The following is a 17654-nucleotide window of genomic DNA, read 5'->3' on the forward strand; positions in this document are numbered from 1 at the left end:
ATGGCTGAATACATGGAGAAGGCATCCGAAAACCTTAAGGCCAGCCAAGAACTCCAAAAAACTTGGCATGACCAAAAGGCTGTCTTGACTGTTTACCAGCCCGGACAGAAGGTGTGGGTGTTGGAGCCAGTGGCCCCAGCAGCACTCAAGGACAAATGGTCCGGGCCCCACACCATCCTGGAGAAGAAGGGAGAGGTCACCTACCTGGTCGACCTGGGAACTCCCCGGAGCCCCCACAGGGTGCTTCATGTCAACAGGCTAAAAGCATATGTCGACAGGAAGGACATGAGTTTGCTCATGGCCCTAGATGAGGGACAGGAAGAGGAGAGTGACCCTCTCCCCGACCTGCTCACTCAGAATCCTGACGATGGCTCGGTAGACGGTGTTGTCTTTTGTGGCAGCCTCTCCGAACATCAACAGAGCGACTGTAAACAGGTTCTTCAGTCGTTCCGACATCTGTTTTCTCTGACACCCAGTCAGACCGATTGGTGCACCCATGAGGTCGACACTGGTGACAGCTTGCCCGTAAAGAGTAAAATCTACAGGCAGCCTGATCACGTTAGAGACTGCATCAAAAGTGAAGTGCAGAAAATGTTGGAGCTGGGAGTCATTGAACCCTCGGATAGCCCTTGGGCTAGTCCTGTAGTTCTAGTGCCGAAACCTCACACCCAGGGTGGTAAGAGAGAGATGAGGTTCTGCGTAGACTACAGGGGTCTCAATGCAGTCACTAAGACTGACGCCCACCCAATACCAAGGGCAGACGAGCTTATTGATAGGCTGGCTTCGGCCAACTACTTAAGTACGTTTGACCTGACAGCTGGGTATTGGCAAATCAGGTTAGCTGAGGACGCCAAGCCTAAAACAGCATTTTCAACCCCTGGTGGGCATTATCAGTTCGTGGTGATGCCCTTTGGTCTGAAAAATGCACCTGCCACCTTCCAACGGTTGGTGAATCACGTCCTTACTGGGCTGGATGACTTCTGTGCGGCGTATCTTGACGATATTGCTGTCTTTAGCTCCACCTGGGCGGATCACCTGGTCCACCTGCGGAAGACATTGGAGGCGCTGCAAGCAGCAGGCCTCACTATCAAGGCCACCAAGTGCCAGATAGGGCAGACACAGGTTGTATACCTGGGCCACCTTGTAGGTGGAGGTCAGGTTCAGCCACTGGAGAGCAAGATACAGTCAATCAGGGACTGGGCTCCTCCAACAACCCAGACTCAGGTTCGAGCTTTCTTGGGCCTGACTGGTTACTATAGGAAGTTTGTCAGGAACTATGGTTCCATCGTGACACCATTAAATGAACTGACAAGTAAGAAAATGCCAAAAAAGGTTCAGTGGACAGCGAGCTGTCAAAAAGCATTCGATGACCTAAAGCAGGCCATGTGCACGGCGCCTATCCTCAAGAGTCCGGACTACTCCAAACCATTCATTGTCCAAACAGATGCTTCTGAGTTGGGTGTGGGAGCTGTTCTTTCTCAACTGAATTTTGATGGTCAAGACCAGCCCATTGCTTTTATAAGCAGAAGGCTGACCCCTAGAGAGAAGAATTGGTCAGCTATCGAGAGGGAGGCCTTTGCTGTGGTTTGGGCCCTGAAGAAGCTGAGGCCATACTTGTTTGGCACTCACTTCAAGATTCAGACCGACCATAAGCCCCTCTTGTGGCTAAATCAGATGAAGGGTGAAAACCCCAAACTGCTTAGGTGGTCCATTTCCCTACAGGGGATGGACTTCACAGTGGAACATAGACCTGGTACTGATCATGGCAATGCCGATGGGCTCTCCAGATATTTCCACTTAGAACAAGAAGACTTACCTGGTCAAGGTTAGCTAGTTGTTCCGACGTTTGGGGGGGGGGTCATGTAGGAGAGTAGGGTCTGCAATCCTATGATGACCCAGATTTTTTGCTTTTGTTTCACTGGTTTACGACTTTCTCTGGCTGTGGGCCTGCCAATCAGACCCACAGCCTGGCTGTTCTCTTTCTAAATTACAACATGTACCCTAGGTGCATTTACCAATTGGTACTGGGCCACCTTATCAGACCCTGTAACTCAGGGCATAGGTGTACCCAGGGCCGCCAGGGGCTGCAGCATGTATTATGCCACCCCTGGCTGGCCTCCTAAATTTGACACAACTGGCTGCATGACAGCTGGGGCGAAGTCGTGTAATCACCCTTTGCTTTAGATATAGTAGCTCTATATCTAACCATACAATGGACACCCGAGTCCCTATCAGTCACTCCTATGGCAGGCCTTGACAATCCTGAAGGCAGAGTGCATGGGCTCACGTGAACTGTGTTCTGGCCCGAGCCGAGCCGGTTGCAGCTTGCGGAGAAAAGACCCAATGGCTGTTCCATGATAACGCGTGCCACATCGGTAACTTCGGTGTCGCGTTATCAAGACATGTCGAGTAAGGTGTCATACGAATCGGGATGCTGCCCTCTCACCAACTCTGGCGACGAGGTTAGCATTCCGCCCTTCTAGAGGGACACGACATGTACGTAACTGTGAACCCCGGTTAAAGTTAACGAAAGCCTCAGCTCCACAAAATGGATGCTGCCACCACAGACACGAGTCTGACCTCCTGCTGCTGGGAGTCCTTCCAGCGAGGAGCACTTGGACAAAGGGTTTCCTGTCGAGGGCGGTGTTCGCACCGTCCCAGACAGGGTTTGTGTATTCTGGGTAGGTAGGGCTTTTGCGAGAAGGTGACTGCGGAGTGGCACCCCGGTGCTCACTACGCATCTGCCGGTTAGAACCAGTTCCAGGGGCGACAGCCCTGGCCTGGGGAAAGTCCGGCAGGGGAGAGGGGTGTAACTACCCCCCTTCCTGGTCCCACCCTTAGGGCAGGACCTAGTCATGTACCCACCCCTTTCTTTAGGATAAAGGCCGGAGCGGGGACCCTTCCAAATTAGATCATCTTTGAATCAAGAATACTTTCTACGAAAGGACTTCAAGACTCTTCTCAAGATTTCTCCCTTGTGGCTAAGGAGTAGTCACCCTGCATCAGCGGGCACCATCTAAGAACTCTGCGGTTTGCTGTAAGTCCTTCCTCAAGGAATCCGACGGCCCAGCTCGACGAGAACCGGCTTCCCTGGCACCTCTGACCTCTACCCACGTCATCAGCTCAGCTGTGATCTGTGGGTGCGACGAGACCTCGAGGGACCGGCCATCATCAGAACCTGCACGCTCTTAAAACCCAGCACGACCATCGAGGTAACTCTCTGGTGAGTGCTCTGGGGTCCGAGAAGCCCCGACCCTGAGCCGCTCCAGCACCGAAGTGCAGTCTCCCAGCATCTCCACGATCTGCGTGGGGCCCTTCTGCTCGCTGCTCAGCACGTTGTCTGGTCACTAGCCGCTGGCTTGTGTCCTTCTGTGACGACATCCGAGAATCATCACTGCCGGTCTGGTTGCTCCAGACTGGCCCTTGCTTCCATCTTTTCGAGAAGCACCCCGGACCCTCCTGGTCCACTCAAGACGCCGACAGCGACATCCGTCGTGGGACAGCTCGCACCTCCACCGTGGTCGCCGACAACGCCTCCTGGTCCGTGAGACTGCAGAGCCTAGCGTCGCCCACTCACCTGGTCGAGGTGACGGCCAACCGGTGCCTTCCTGGTACCCTCTGACTACTGGCTAGTAGTACGAACTTGGTCCCCTCTGCTTTCAGGTTTCATCAATCTCCGATCCAGGCTTGGATCTCTACGAACTATTCAGCACTGGTCGCCGGCCAGCAACTCCTTTTCTTCCGGCTCCTGGCTCGTCAGCGAAGACCCCGACGCCTGTAAGACTTGTGCAGCCGCAGCCCTCGTGGCTAGGTAACTCGGCATTTCAGTGCCTGCATAGCCTCCTTACTCTAGGGTCCCGAGTCCCTCGCTTCCGACTTGCCTTAACCTTTCCGTGTCCTCGGACACTTGTTTTAACTGTGCACTTAAAGTATTTGCTAAAGGGATTTGGTTTGTGCTAAGTACCCTGTTCTCATAAAGAGTACAGGGCTGTTGTGATTCTTAATAAATATACTGTTTATTTTCATAACACTTGCGTGGTGTCCTTTCACTGGGTGTTCAAGGGGGAAATGTGTGGTAAACAGCTGGCTTAACGCGCCCTCTCGAGTCTTTAGCCTTAGACTGCTCGTATCCACGCTACTAGGATAGCTGGTCTATAGGTTGACTTACAACCAAACACCATAAGGGTCGTTGGAACGATACATAGCGGTCGCTAGAATAGCGAACGTTGCATATCGGGCCAACTTCTCACAGCTAGTGCAATACATTTGTTTAAATTGTCAAAGGCTCCAGAACCAGATAAAATGCCGGATGACCTCTATAAACATTAGCCTCAAATCTGGTCAACTTATTTTAACTTGCTAGCAAATGCTGTCACAGGTGGGGGAGAAGTACCAGAATCTTGGAGGGGTGCTGAGAAAATAACCATATTTAAAAAGGGAGATGCTAGCAACCCACCTTTCTATGGGCCGATAAGCCTGATAGATATTGCCCAGAAATCTTTTTGCCGACCGATTCTGAATAAATTGATTGACTGGATGGAGGCTAATAAAATAATGTCTCCATACCCAGCTGGATTTAGGCCAAAAGTTAGCACTATCAACCAGATTTTTAGATTTTTGTTATTATACTATAAAACCATCCTTTTTAAAACAAGAAATGCTCTACGTAGATTTCATACACCTTAGAGCTGCCTTTGATCTCATTCCACGCGATAAGCTATGGCAAGTCCTACCTAATATAGGCGTTCCCAGTAATCTTGTATATCTCATAACCCGTTTACCACAGCGCAAATTGCGCCGCGGTGTGGGCATATTTATGAGTGGGAGTGGTTCGGACGGCCCCCGGCCATCCTCCCCACACACCCACTGTGCCGGCCGTCCGACGAATGCAACGGGTTAAGCAAACTGCATGAAAACATCTTTGCACAGGTCCTATGGGGTCTGAATGGTGAACTAAAGGAACTCATCCCAATTGAACATGGAGTTCGCCAAGGCTGCGTTCTTACACCCACACGGTTCCCTGTATAACCTAATGATGTAGTTGAAGTTTTAGAAAACTGTGTTAAAACTTCCCCATGCTGAATATTAGGAAAGCCCCGATCTTATTCTTTGCCTAATACTCCTTCCTCATCTCGAAGTCACCCATGGGTCTGCAGACCCTGGTTAATAAATGTTTTGTCTTTTGCAATGCCAGGGGCCTTGAATTAAATGTTAACAAGACCAAATTTATGGTATTGGGCAAAGGGGTCAAGAAAGGAAAAGCAGCCATTCGGGTTGAAAATGAGTCCCTTGAAAGGGTAGGTAATTTTGACTACATAGGGGAACGCTTCATTGAAAGTTTTAAGAGGAGGGACCAGATTACTAAAAGTAGGCTGCTACTCAAGCATAGGTTAAATGCCATTTTGAGGACGCAAAAGAGAACGGTGTCACATGTAGTATAGCCAATCCTGGAGATATATTGGGCTAAGACTCAAGGGGCTGCATTATATGGGGCCGAAATTTGGGGTTTGGCGGATGCCCAGCCCCTGGCGCTGTCGAAAAACAACTTTGCCAGGAAATTACTCTGCCTCCCATCCAGTTCACCCATTATTCCGCTGTATCTTGAACTTGAACCAAAAAGAGTGACTGATGTGGGCGTACTAAACATGTAAGTTTACTGGGTCCGTCTCTGGAGTACTCCAGAGCCTGCTGATTACAGGGACTCGGATGAAGTTCATAAACTACCAGGTGCTATATCGCTTGCCTGGATTAAACATGTGTTCAACTGGATGGGGAAGCTAGGACTTCTCAGATTTTGGGCCGATCCAACGAAACTAAAAAAAACAGACAGACTTGTTGAAAGTTACTTATTGGTCCTACATTAACGAAGAATTGACAAACAGAAGTCCAGTCGGATCTCTGACCAACAAGTGTCTTGATTATACATTTTTGCCGCTTTTTGAGGAATATTTAGATTTAATACCCTCCTCTTTTCCTAAGCGCCTGTTTTTACGTTTTCGCATGGGGACACTTCCTCTAAGATTGTTCACCCCAAAATGGAGTAAAGGACAGGTAACCATGGTTTCTTCCATGTGTAACCAGGGCGATGAAAATGAACCACATCTACTCTTTTTTTGTCCAGAATAGTTTCCTCTTCCGTGAGTGGATTATTCTCATATGACGAGAATTGGGGGTCTCTTGTTCCCAGGTAGCTCTCAGGATTTTAAAGACTGATACATCTTTTAAAACCGTTTTGGCTGTCAGCAAATCTTTAGAGGCAGTCTGGCACAAACGAAGAGCAATTTAAAAATATTATGTGTAATGATTTATGGTCCTCTCCTTTATATACCCAATTACGAGGAATTATTTTATCTTCCTGGAAGCAGTCTTTAATGCAAGTATCTGATGGTAATACTGTTGTACACTATCTGCGTATATTTATTACTGTTCTTATTATGCACTGATATTGAAGCACAGATCACTTTAGCACCCAAAGCGATTTTATTAATGGGGTTGTGTTCTACTATCTAGCGAATGGTTATCACTGGTATTGCTAGTTAAACTGATTTGTGAACTACTGGACACTTTATCCCCTGGCATGACCCTTAATGGGGGCTGTTATTAAGCACCACTTTTAACATTGTCTGTAGGAACGTTTTTATCCTTGAATTTTATCTTTTTAACTGTATTAGTCTATTATTTTATTATCATGTACCTCACATTGTCATTGACATTTGTCTTGGGATACGATTTTAATACTTAATTTCAGTGCTGTAGAAGGTCCTTAAAGCATTATTTTTTCTGTACTATTGTCTGATTATCGTCATCAGTCTCAGAAGCTAGGAATGTTATACAGTAACGTGATGTATGTTCTGTGTAAATATTATTTTGAATTGTTGTAGTTCGTTGGATGTATACTTTGGCTGTAAAAAACAAATAAAGTAATACTAATAATAATAAGAAAGAAAGGGAAAGACTGCATGAAGCCATTAATACTAGTCCCTGGTAGCCACAAGTAAAGAAATAGGGATTTTGGTATGGATAGAAAGATGAAAGACCCCCTCCAAACAAAGTGAAGATGAGACTTTTTACAGGTGTCAATCAGAAACAGAATAAAACAGAAGGGAGGAAGTGTGGTCTTCTACATTTCTGAATATGAAAAGGAGTAGTTAGTGATGTATACATGGGTGGAACATGTTGATCATCTATGAAATTATAGTAGCTCTTGGACAGTGGACCTTTCTGCAGTGTCATCCCAGATATTTGACTTCTGTTGCTAAACTCACTTTTTGTTGTACATAGGACTCTCTGCACTTGCTAACAAGTGGCAAACTGCGTATGATCTCCTTGCTACACATGTTGAAATTGGTGTACACCTGATTGGCACATTTAATTTACTTGTAAGTTCCTGGTATAAGGTACAAAATGTACACAGAGTCTGTAAATTAAATACTGCTAGTGGGCTGCAACATTCATTGTGCCAACCAAAAATGGAGCACTATAAAACATGCCTCGAGGGCTATCACTGGCGCTTGGATGTCTAGCTCAAACTGCCATTTCCACTTGGCAAATAAACCTTCTGCCAGGCCTATACGTTCCTTTTTAATATGTATACATCTCCCTGAAGTCAGGCCCTCCATGCCCATAGGTCAGGGTGCATGGTATTTAAAAAGTAGGACAGGCATATTTAATGTTCACATGTCCTGACAGTTAAAAACCTTCCAAGTCATTTTTTACTGGAGCAAGGCTGGCTCTTCCACAGCAAAACATTGGGATACATTAGAACACCTCATAGTGCTTAATTTCAGCTTGGGTGCAGCTAGACATACAATTCAAGAAGTCTTGCCCAGCGTGCAATTATATTCGAAAAGATGTTGCCCATGTCATGTTTTTTTGCCCAGCGTATGTTACAATAAGAATATGCTGGCTAATCCTGTTATGCAGAAATTTGGGCTTTAGGCAATGTATGCAGGCATGTAGAGGTTTAATGTATGACACTTCTCTACCTATTGTCTTTTCTGTTTCCCGTTTTTTATACAGTATGTGGCGCCGAAGGAAAGGCTTTGTTTAAAGTCATTATAAATGTATCTGGATTAATTCTTCTTCCTTTTAAAGTTATTTTATCTAGACTGTCACCGATAACTTTTTGTTTAATTAACTTTTTATCTTCAATGCTTGCTGTTCATATTTATTGTTTTATTTATTGTGCTTTGTATGCATTTTATCTGCACTTTTTATGGTCCCCGATCAAGAGAGAGAGAATTCAGGAAGTTATTTTAGAAGTAATTTAAAATAGTCAAGTCAGATGTTATATTAATATTTTAGAAATTACACTTTAAAAAAGTGTCATTTCTCTGCTGAAGCTGAAAGGGCTTTACTACCAATATCCAGTGTCACATGACTGCTGAATGGCTCCCATGTGGTAGTAAGTGGATTACTTCCAAGCAGTGGACAAAAGGCTTGGGTGAGGACAGAGGTTTTTCCACCTTGAACAGGATGGCCTGGGGAACTGTGCACAGCCCCTCTCTGAGCTTTAAAGAATGCCTACCTTATCACTGGCAAATGTAGCTCACACCTAGGTCTCCCTCCCTTTGTCTTCCTAGGCTGCTTCGCTCCAAATCCAGTGGGAGGGGGAGCGACCTCAGAACTAGTTTGGAGTGACCACAAATGAAAGTTTGACCATTATAATCACCACACCTCTGGGTGGGCACAGTTAGCTCTGATTGGGTTAAAAACAATTCTGCCATGTTGGATTTAGGTAGATTGGGGTACTGTGAATAGTTTACAGAACAACCATAGGAGGTGCTGCAAACATAGGGAAGGTCGTCCCTGGGAATTTATTACCCCAATGGTTATGGAGTGGCCAGGAGTTTTCCTCACTAACAGGCTTGCACTGGGCATAAAAGTGGACCCCACAGACCTCTTCTCAGAATACTCCTGGGACTGTGGAGATCAGGGGGAGGACTGCTGTGGGGCCTGCAACCTGAAGAAAGTCTGGACCTGCTTGCCCTGAACCCCAGGCCCTGGAAATGACTCTAAGTCTCAGTTGGCTGGCCTCCTAATTGATCTACAGGGGCACAACAAGCTTCTAGAGGCCCTTTCTCTGCAACTGCCCAGCTGACCAGTACCGTATGGACCTGCTGCTGGCCATTGTTGGATTGAGTCTAAACCCCCCAGGGATGCCTTCCAGATCATGGACCCTTGGCCAGAGTTTATTCCTTCTGACCAAACTGCAAAAGCTGGGACTTAGAAACTTTTTGCCAACTTTTCCTCCTGAGAGCCAGTAGGAGACCGGGACCATTGTTGAGCCAAACCCATTGACTTTGAATCACCTTAAAGATTCAATCTGCTGGTTAGCTCAGTTGAAGAAGATCGGACTTCCACAAATGTTTTTAGGTCCGAACATAGAGGGATTCATCTGGTCCAACGGGGAGCAGGAACCCATCGACTTCAAGGTGTCCCTGGACACAGACTTTGGATGTCATCCGCTCAGAGCTTAGTTGGCATTGTTGATGACCACACTGGGACTCTGCATATAACATACCATTGTTATTGAGCCCTACTACGTATCCAGCTTGCAGATTGCTCCACCAATGTCTCATTTATGGCCACGTTTATCCAAATATGTTTTAAAGTAAAAAGGTAATCCTTCCACTCCATTGTGGTTGACCTTAACTTTTGTCTTTGACAAAGTATAGCACAACCAGAAAATCGAAGGTCGATGCTTTGAGCTTTTTGGTGCTAAATGAAATTCTAACTTAAAAAATACATAACTCCAGTTTTACTTGCTGGGTTTTTGTCATTTTGTTGTCATTTTATTTATTAACCCCTTCGATGCTCATGGCGGAATAGTTCGGTGCCCATGACGGAACCATTCTGTCATGAGGCCAGGGGCACAAAATCGCTCTGCTGCAGACAGCAGAGGGATTTCTTTTATTCCCCTGTGACCTTGGGAGCTGCTCCCAAGGCCCCCTTCCTGGTTTCTGTGCCATGACGATCAGCGTGCACGTCGCGCTGTCGTCATTGCACAGAAACCGAAACTGAAATGAGCCTTTAGGCTCATTTCAGTTTCACTTTCTATGTGCTCAGGTGGCTATCTCAGCCCCACGGGCACGTAGAAAGACAGGAGAGGTATCATTGGAAAGGGGGAGAATCTCCCCTTTCCAATGGTACCCCTTCTCCAGTGGATCCCTGCTTCGGGATCGCCCCAGGAGGGCGATCCCAAGCAGGGACCCACCCACTAGACACTAGGGAGGGGAGAGCGGCCCCATGGGCAAGGGCTTTTCCTCCCTTCAACTTTTGTGGGTGTGATTTAGTCTTTTTGCCCCCCCCCCCCCCCCACTGGGGGGGCAAAAAGCCCACTGGACGCCAGGGATATTTTTTTGGGGGCGCATAATTTATTAGCATGGATGCTGCCCGAAAAGGGCATGTCCATGCCCCATCCCGCAAAATTTACTGGGTAACCCCCGCAGTAACCCCCGTTCTGCCCCCGAGGGGGCAGAAAAACCACTATACGCCAGGGATTTATTGGGCAAATTTTACTTAGGGTGGAGGCATTGGCATGCCCGTTTTAAGCAGCCCCCACCCAAATTAAAATTTGCCCAAAAAACTCCATGGTGTCTAGTGGACTTTCTGCCCTGGGGGCAGATGGGGGCATTAGCCCCCAATCTGCCCCGCCGGGGGGAGCAAAAAGCACACTAGACGCCAGGGATTGTTTGGGGCAAATTTGAATTAGGGTGGGGGCTAACAAAGCGGGCATGCCCATGTCCCCACCCCCTCCCCTACAAAAATGACAGCCTTCCTGCTCCCCCTGGGGTGCAGATGGGGCAGTGGCCCCGAATCTGCCCCCCCCCCCCCCCCCCCCCCCCCCCCGGACCAAAAAGCCCACTAGACGCCAGGGAATTTTTTGGGCAAATTTTAATTAGGGTGGAGGCATTGGCATGCCCATTTTGGACAGCCCCCACCCTAATCAAAATTTGCCCAAATAGTATTTTTGGGGCAAATTTGAATTAGGGTGGGGGTTCCCAAAACAGGCATGCTCATGCCCCCACCCCGCCTACAAAAATAACAGCCTTCCTGCCCCCCAGGGGGGGCAAAAAGACCACTAGACGCCAGGGATTTCTTTGGTAATTTTAATTAGGGTGGGGGCATTGGCATGCCCGTTTTGGGCAACCCCCACCCTAATAAAAATTTGCCCAAAAAACTCCTTGGCATCTAGTGGACTTTCTGCCTCCCCTAGGGGACAGATGGGGGCATTAGCCCCCAATCTGCCTCGCCGGGGCGGCAAAAAGCCCACTAAACCCCAGGGATTTTTTTTGGGCACATGCCCATGCCCCCACACCCGCTCGCAAAAATTACAGCCTTCCCCGGAGGGGCAAAAGGCCCACTAGACGCCAGGGTTTTTTGGGGCAAATTTTAATTAGGGTGGGGGTATTGGCATGCCTGATTTGGGCAGCCTCCACCCTAATTAAAATGTGCCAAAAAAACTCCCCTGGGGGGCAGATGGGGGCATTAGCCCCCAATCTGCTTCACCGGGGGTGGGCACAAAGCCCACTAGATGCCAGGGATTTTTGGGGGGGCAAATGCCCCCATCTGCCCCGCAGGAGAGGCAGAAAGTCAACTAGACGCCAGGGAGTTTTTTTGGCAAATTTTCATTAGAGTGGGGGTTGCCCAAGATGGTCATACCCATGCCCCCACCCCCTCCCTGCAAAAAGTACAGCCTTCCTGCTCCCCCGGGGGACAGATGGGGCAGTAGCCCCCAATCTGCCCCCCCCAGGGGGCAAAAAGTCCACTAGACGCCAGGGATTATTTGGGGCACATTTTTTAATTAGGGTGGGGGCTGCCCAAAACGGGCATGTCAGTAGCCCCCAATCTACCTCCCGGGGGGGGCAAAAAGCCCATTAGACGCCAACGATTACGCTGGCTTTTTTTTATGCGTGATGGTGGGGGCTGCTCAGAATGGGCATACCAATGCCCCCACCCCCCAAAAAAATAGCCACTGTGTTTCAGAAATGTGGGGAAAATTTGTTTTTTGACAATTTGATAGGTTTGCAAGGGATTCTGGGTAACAGAACCTGGTGAGAGGCAGTCAAGTCACCCCATCCTGGATTCCCCTTGGTGTCTAATTTTAAAAAATGTATAGGCTTGCTAGGTTTCCCTAGGTGCCGGCAGAGCTATGGTTCAAAACTACAGCTAGGTACTTCGCCAAAAAAGGGTCATTTTTCATTGCAAAATTGAGGTGTGTCCACGTTGCGTTTTGCGCTGTTTCCTGTTGCGGACACTAGGCCTACCCACGTAAGTGAGGTACCATTTTTCTCGAAAGACTTTGGGGAACGCTGGGTGGGTGGAAATTTGTGGATCAGTGCAAATTTCATAACTTTCCAGCACAGAAATTTGAGGAAAATGTTTTTTTTTTACAAAAGTTTAGGTTTGCAAGGAATTCTGGGTAACAGAATCGGGTGAGAGGCAGTCAAGTCACCCCATCCTGGATTCTCATGGGTGTCTAGTTTTCAAAAATGTATAGGTTTGCTAGGTTTCCCTAGGTGCCGGCAGAGCTAGGGTTCAAAAACTACAGCTAGGCACTTTGCCAAAAAAGGGTAATTTTTCATTGTGAAAATGTGGTTTGTTCACGTTGGGTTTTGAGCCATTTCCTGTTGTGGGCACTATGCCTACCCACACAAGTGAGGAATGATTTTTATTGAGAGACTTAGGGTAATTCAGATTTGTAAAGCAGCTGTTATTACCTATTGACTTTCCATGCATTTCTGCCTTCCAAATGAAAGACAATGTGTAAAAAAGAAGTAATTTTGAAACATGATTGATAATTCTCATGCGTATGATAATTCCTAATTTCAGAAATGTGCAAATATCTACTGTTTCTAAATTTTATATTTTGTTCCTATTTCAGAAAAACATAGGTGTCTTTCATACCGATTTTTCCATGTACACATTTCCCAGAATAATTGCTGTATACTCGGTACATAATAAAAAACCATGGCAAATAGCTGATCATTTTGTGGCTCTGGGTTCATCAAGTTCTAGGTGAACCTACAAGTCCTATATATCCCCACAACCAGGAAGGTCCAGTGGATGTAACAGTATATTGCATTCATAAAGGTGTCCTAATTAGAAGAAGTTACATGTAAAAACGTTGACACATAAGGCGTTTTTTTAACGAATTTTCAATTTTTCCTCTATTTAACTGTTAGTTTCTATAACGAAACCTTGAAGGATCTACACAAATGACCCCTTGCTGAATTCAGAATTTTGTCTGCTTTTGTGGATCCATTATTGCTTTCATACCCATTTCTAGCATTAACTGGAAGGAGGTTGAAAGCACGAAAAATTGCAAAAATAGGCAATGTCCCAGAAAAATGCCAAAACTGTGTAAAAAATGAGCTTTTCTGACGAAAGTCTGCTTGTCCCTGAAAGCTGGGAAGATGGGGAGTTCAGCACTACACCCCCTTTTTTAATACCATTTGCTGGGTAAAACCCAGACGCTTTAATTTGCAGCCCTTTTTTCCCGATTTTTCCCAGAAAACTCTAAATTTAGCTGTATTGTGGCTAATTTCTGGAACCCCTCCAGGGAAATGCACAAATCCTGGGTACCTTTAGAATCCCCATGATGTTGGAAGAAAAGGACGCAAATTTGGCGTGGATACCTTATGTGGTCAAAAAGTTACAGGGGCCTACGCCAGCACTACCCCAAATAGCCAAAAAAAGGCCTAGCAGCGAAGGGGTTAACATTTGCGTATCTTTTCTAAATTGGTTTGAGGTGTTTTCACGTTATTACTGTTTTAGAACTGCATAAATATTTTACACATCGCCTCTAAGTAAGCCTGGTTTCTGTGTGTGCCACCCTACCAAAGAGTTAAGCACAGGTTCATTTAGTGACTATTGGTTCACCCTGTCTTTGGTGCAAAATCCGGTGAGAAATCAATCTCCAAATGACTTCTATCAAATGTCAAAAACACCCACTCTTCCGGCAAGACAAAGAGGTGGATGTACAAAACAGGTTACAGAGAACACTTTGTCTTGGAATATTGTTGTGAATATCATTCATATGGTAGGTATAGATGTTATGGTGCTATGGGCACCCTCTACTGTCTTGCTTCAGTAAGTCAAAATATTTTTAATTTTTAAGATTAAATACGGGGACGGTTGACACTTTAAACACTCTTGCTACAGTTGTACTCACTCTTTAAAAAGTAAGAGCAGACAACTGCTGTGATTGGTCATCTATTTCCTGTGTTATAGCCAAATGTTGAGAATGTGGTTCGCTAGAGCACAGGTACTTGAGTTGTATGTCAAGGGTGGGGACCAACAAGAACAATGCATGCTTGTGGTTACTTCTGTTCCTTCAGGAGATATGGGATGGCGGCTTGGGCTCGACATCTGGTTACCTACAAAGCTGGACCAGAACTTGATTTGCATGTGGTTGGTCTAAATCTGTAGTAGCTAAGTGATTGCAAAAACAAAAGATTGCTATGCTGCTCGAGTAATCACCACTGAATAAAATGTAATCAATAATTTTTCGTCTTTTGTGAATCAGTTAAGGATTTTCACCGACTCTCTTTTGCTCCTCCTACCTTTTGAAAGCGGTTTGCTTCACCCAAATGACACTTATTATTCGTGTCTAAATTAGTACATACCTCGCGGGCAATGTATTAACAATATTGAGGTTGAATTACAAGTAGCAGTCTAGCATCCTAATAGTAATGGAGTTATTGATCCTGAATCAGAAAAGCTTCTTCCATGAAAAAAGAGAATTCAATAATTTAAGAGTAAGCCTCATCTACTCATAGGACAAAACCTTTGTGAATCGGGCCCAGTGACTGCCCGATTATCCTAGCATATCTGTGAACAACAGTATCTCTAGTTCTGTGCACAAACGCTATCGACTTATACTCAGTAGGATCTTAAGAAACGTGGTTATTCACCCAATTTCTTATCTCAATGAAATGACAGAGACACATGAGATCATCTTGTGCAATTTAAGGCTTCCCATTTAAATTCATTACAGATAGTAGGAGATAAATGGAAGTCTCGCTGAAGCCAACTTTACCAACGTGATTTTTTCCCGATATTGCAGCAAGGTTTCATTTGAAAAATATTCATACTAAGGATCAGACATACAACAGGCCAAACAACTATTATTTCTTTTTTTTAAAAAGTTTTTCTTAAAAACGTACCTTATTTCCAATAGCCTTTTTGGGAGGGAAATGAAAGGTCCTAACTTGCTGGTATTTGCTTTGCAACTCATGATGCAAACGTCTGAACTCTGTGTATCTTCGATAGACATTCCATTCATCATCTCGAATCCTAACGTAGACCTGCAATAAAGTAACGAGGAGGGGTTTGCATACTCTTCTCTTGAAAAGTAGTTTATATCATTCATAAATGCATAATACAATTATAATAACAATGTAAGAACAATTGACCTACCAGCAATCACATTTTCACCAATTAGGCATCATTTGCGTGTTACACAAAAAATAAATCCAGGGGAATCTATTACTACAGAGCAAGTCACTTTTCTTTCTCTCTGGTGAGGTTCTATGTACACACCTTCACAATGATAATGAATCGTGTCCTTACTGAGCAAAGAGGTTTATTGGCCCAATACCTGGGAAAACAAACTCTATCATATACCCTAAATAAAGAGGGAATTGGCCTTGGTATCAGTTTTTAGGCAGCAATATTTAAGCAAAGAGACCTATTCCGAAGATGTTTTTGGGTACGTAAAGCAGTACTCCTGTAGTACTTTTTAAAGTACTTTTACACACCTTTGTCAATTGGCACCAAAACATCTAAAACAAAAATATTCATAGACCATTAGAACAAATAGATAGGACTGTGCCGTCTTTGCACTTTCATTAATAAGGTAATAAGGGGTGTGACATTTCAAGGCTGTTTCACAAAGGCCTGTAAGAGTACATAAAGTACTCCTTTACTACTTGTTCCGGTACTTATAATGCTTTAGTGACTCAGCCTCAAAATGTAGATCAGGTTGAAGGGCTTATTTTACAATGCTGGTATGAGGTTCACTTTCACAGCATTGTTTGTATCTCTTCTGTTCAGAATCCACCACTTAGGGCCTCCTTACGATGTTGGTCGGTAAGCCTCTGACTGCTCACCAGAAGCTTATCGACTTAATCGTAGGTTTACAGCCCGACCACGGAATCTAAAATTCGGCAGTCAAAGTATAAACCGTTTGTCAATCCGACTGGGTTCCGATGAGCTCAAGGAGCCCGTCAGCCAGTTGCAAGTCACAAAAAATACCTTTGGGATGGCTTTTCTGCCGTCGGGATTATGATATCTGTTTCTGACAGACTTTCCAGGTAGGCCTTTCCGACATTGAAAGGCTACTGCACATCAACCGCTTCCTCCAGAAGGAGAAGTTCAAACTGTTGACACTGGCTCATGTCTAGTCTGCCCTCGACCCTGGAGACTGGATGGTAGCGTAGGACTTGCAGAACGCTTAATTTCATATCCCCCCCCCCGCCGGCTAACCGGCGTTACCTGCGAGCCACAAGAATTTTCAGTTTACCGTGCTCCCCTTTGGCCTTACCAGTGCCCCTCGGGTGTTCACGAAAGTGATGGCGGTGGTTGCAGCTCATCTGCGCAGATCCAAGATAGGACGCAGGCCCTTGTCCTTCTTGGGCACCAGAAAGTACTGATGCAGGGACGCGCTCGATGTCTCCCTTGGAGCCGTAACATTCTGTTGGAACAGGACCATGGCATGGCTGGAGGGATAGTCTTGAAGGGGAGGGAGTAGCCCCTTTGGAATGTCTGCAAAACCCACCTGTCCAACGTGATGGTGTGCCAGTGGGGAAGATGATGGCGTTTTTTGGGCCTGAAAGGTCAGATTAGGAGTGTGTAGGGGCTGCTGCAGAGGGGGGGGGGGTGGTGGGCTGGCCCTAACGCTGGCCCCCAGAACCACGTCGGTGGGTCCCACGTCCGCGGCCGCGCTTAGGTTGAACAGCTTGCGCTGGCCCGAGGGTCTGAAAGGAACGTGTTGGAGCACCCCTTCCGTGGCCATGAAAGGGGCGAAAAGCAGACCGTGCATGTAAAGTGGTGGAGTGGCCCAAGGACTTGGCCGTAGCCCGAGAGTCCTTGAAGCGCTCTAGAGCATTTTAGTGATGGGCGCCGCCGTGCCAATTGTCCTGAGGCCGTCCTGTAGGGTCGGGCCCCTTTGCTCGGAGGCTGTGTGTGGATTTGAATCAGGGGCATGACTCACTCACAGTCACAAGCCCACGAGAGGAAATGCTAATCAGCAAAGGTGTGACCGCGCAGGAAGGGATTCAGAAAGGGATGATTCCCTGTTCTGATCGTGCCGGAGGACTGCCAGTGTTGCAAGGCCAAAATGAAAAGAGAACTTCCGCACGTTAAGCAAGCACAAGACATTGTGAGTAAATAAACCCACTAAGACATTTTTTGCAAGCACGAAAGAATTGAACTTTTATTAAAAAGGCATATGGATGTAACAAAGATTCCATGCATCACATTACAACTGCTAAGCAAAGTGCATCATGAGGATTGTATTCTATAACAGACTGTCATGTATTTTTTAAAATAAAAGGCGCACATATATGTACTTGGCAAAAGTTTTTCGAAATGCGTACGGAGAAGGAGAAACTTACTGCGCTGCTGTGCCGGCAATTAAATGAATCCTG

The 17654-nt window shown here is 46.2% G+C and overlaps 1 protein-coding gene across 1 annotated transcript in view; it reads right to left on the minus strand.

The window, feature by feature from the left end:
• The window catches only part of LOC147688550 (sorting nexin-29-like), a 778635-nt gene that overhangs the window by 492341 nt on the left and 268640 nt on the right, over positions 1–17654 (minus strand). Inside the window, exon 5 of the mRNA XM_086939800.1 lies at positions 15171–15311. Within this exon, the coding sequence (XP_086795926.1) occupies positions 15171–15311 (141 nt within the window). The remainder of the gene's footprint in view (positions 1–15170; positions 15312–17654) is intronic.

This window comes from Lissotriton vulgaris, chromosome 10 (genome assembly GCF_964263255.1).
Source record: "Lissotriton vulgaris chromosome 10, aLisVul1.2, whole genome shotgun sequence".
Classification (NCBI taxonomy): Eukaryota; Metazoa; Chordata; class Amphibia; order Caudata; family Salamandridae; genus Lissotriton; species Lissotriton vulgaris.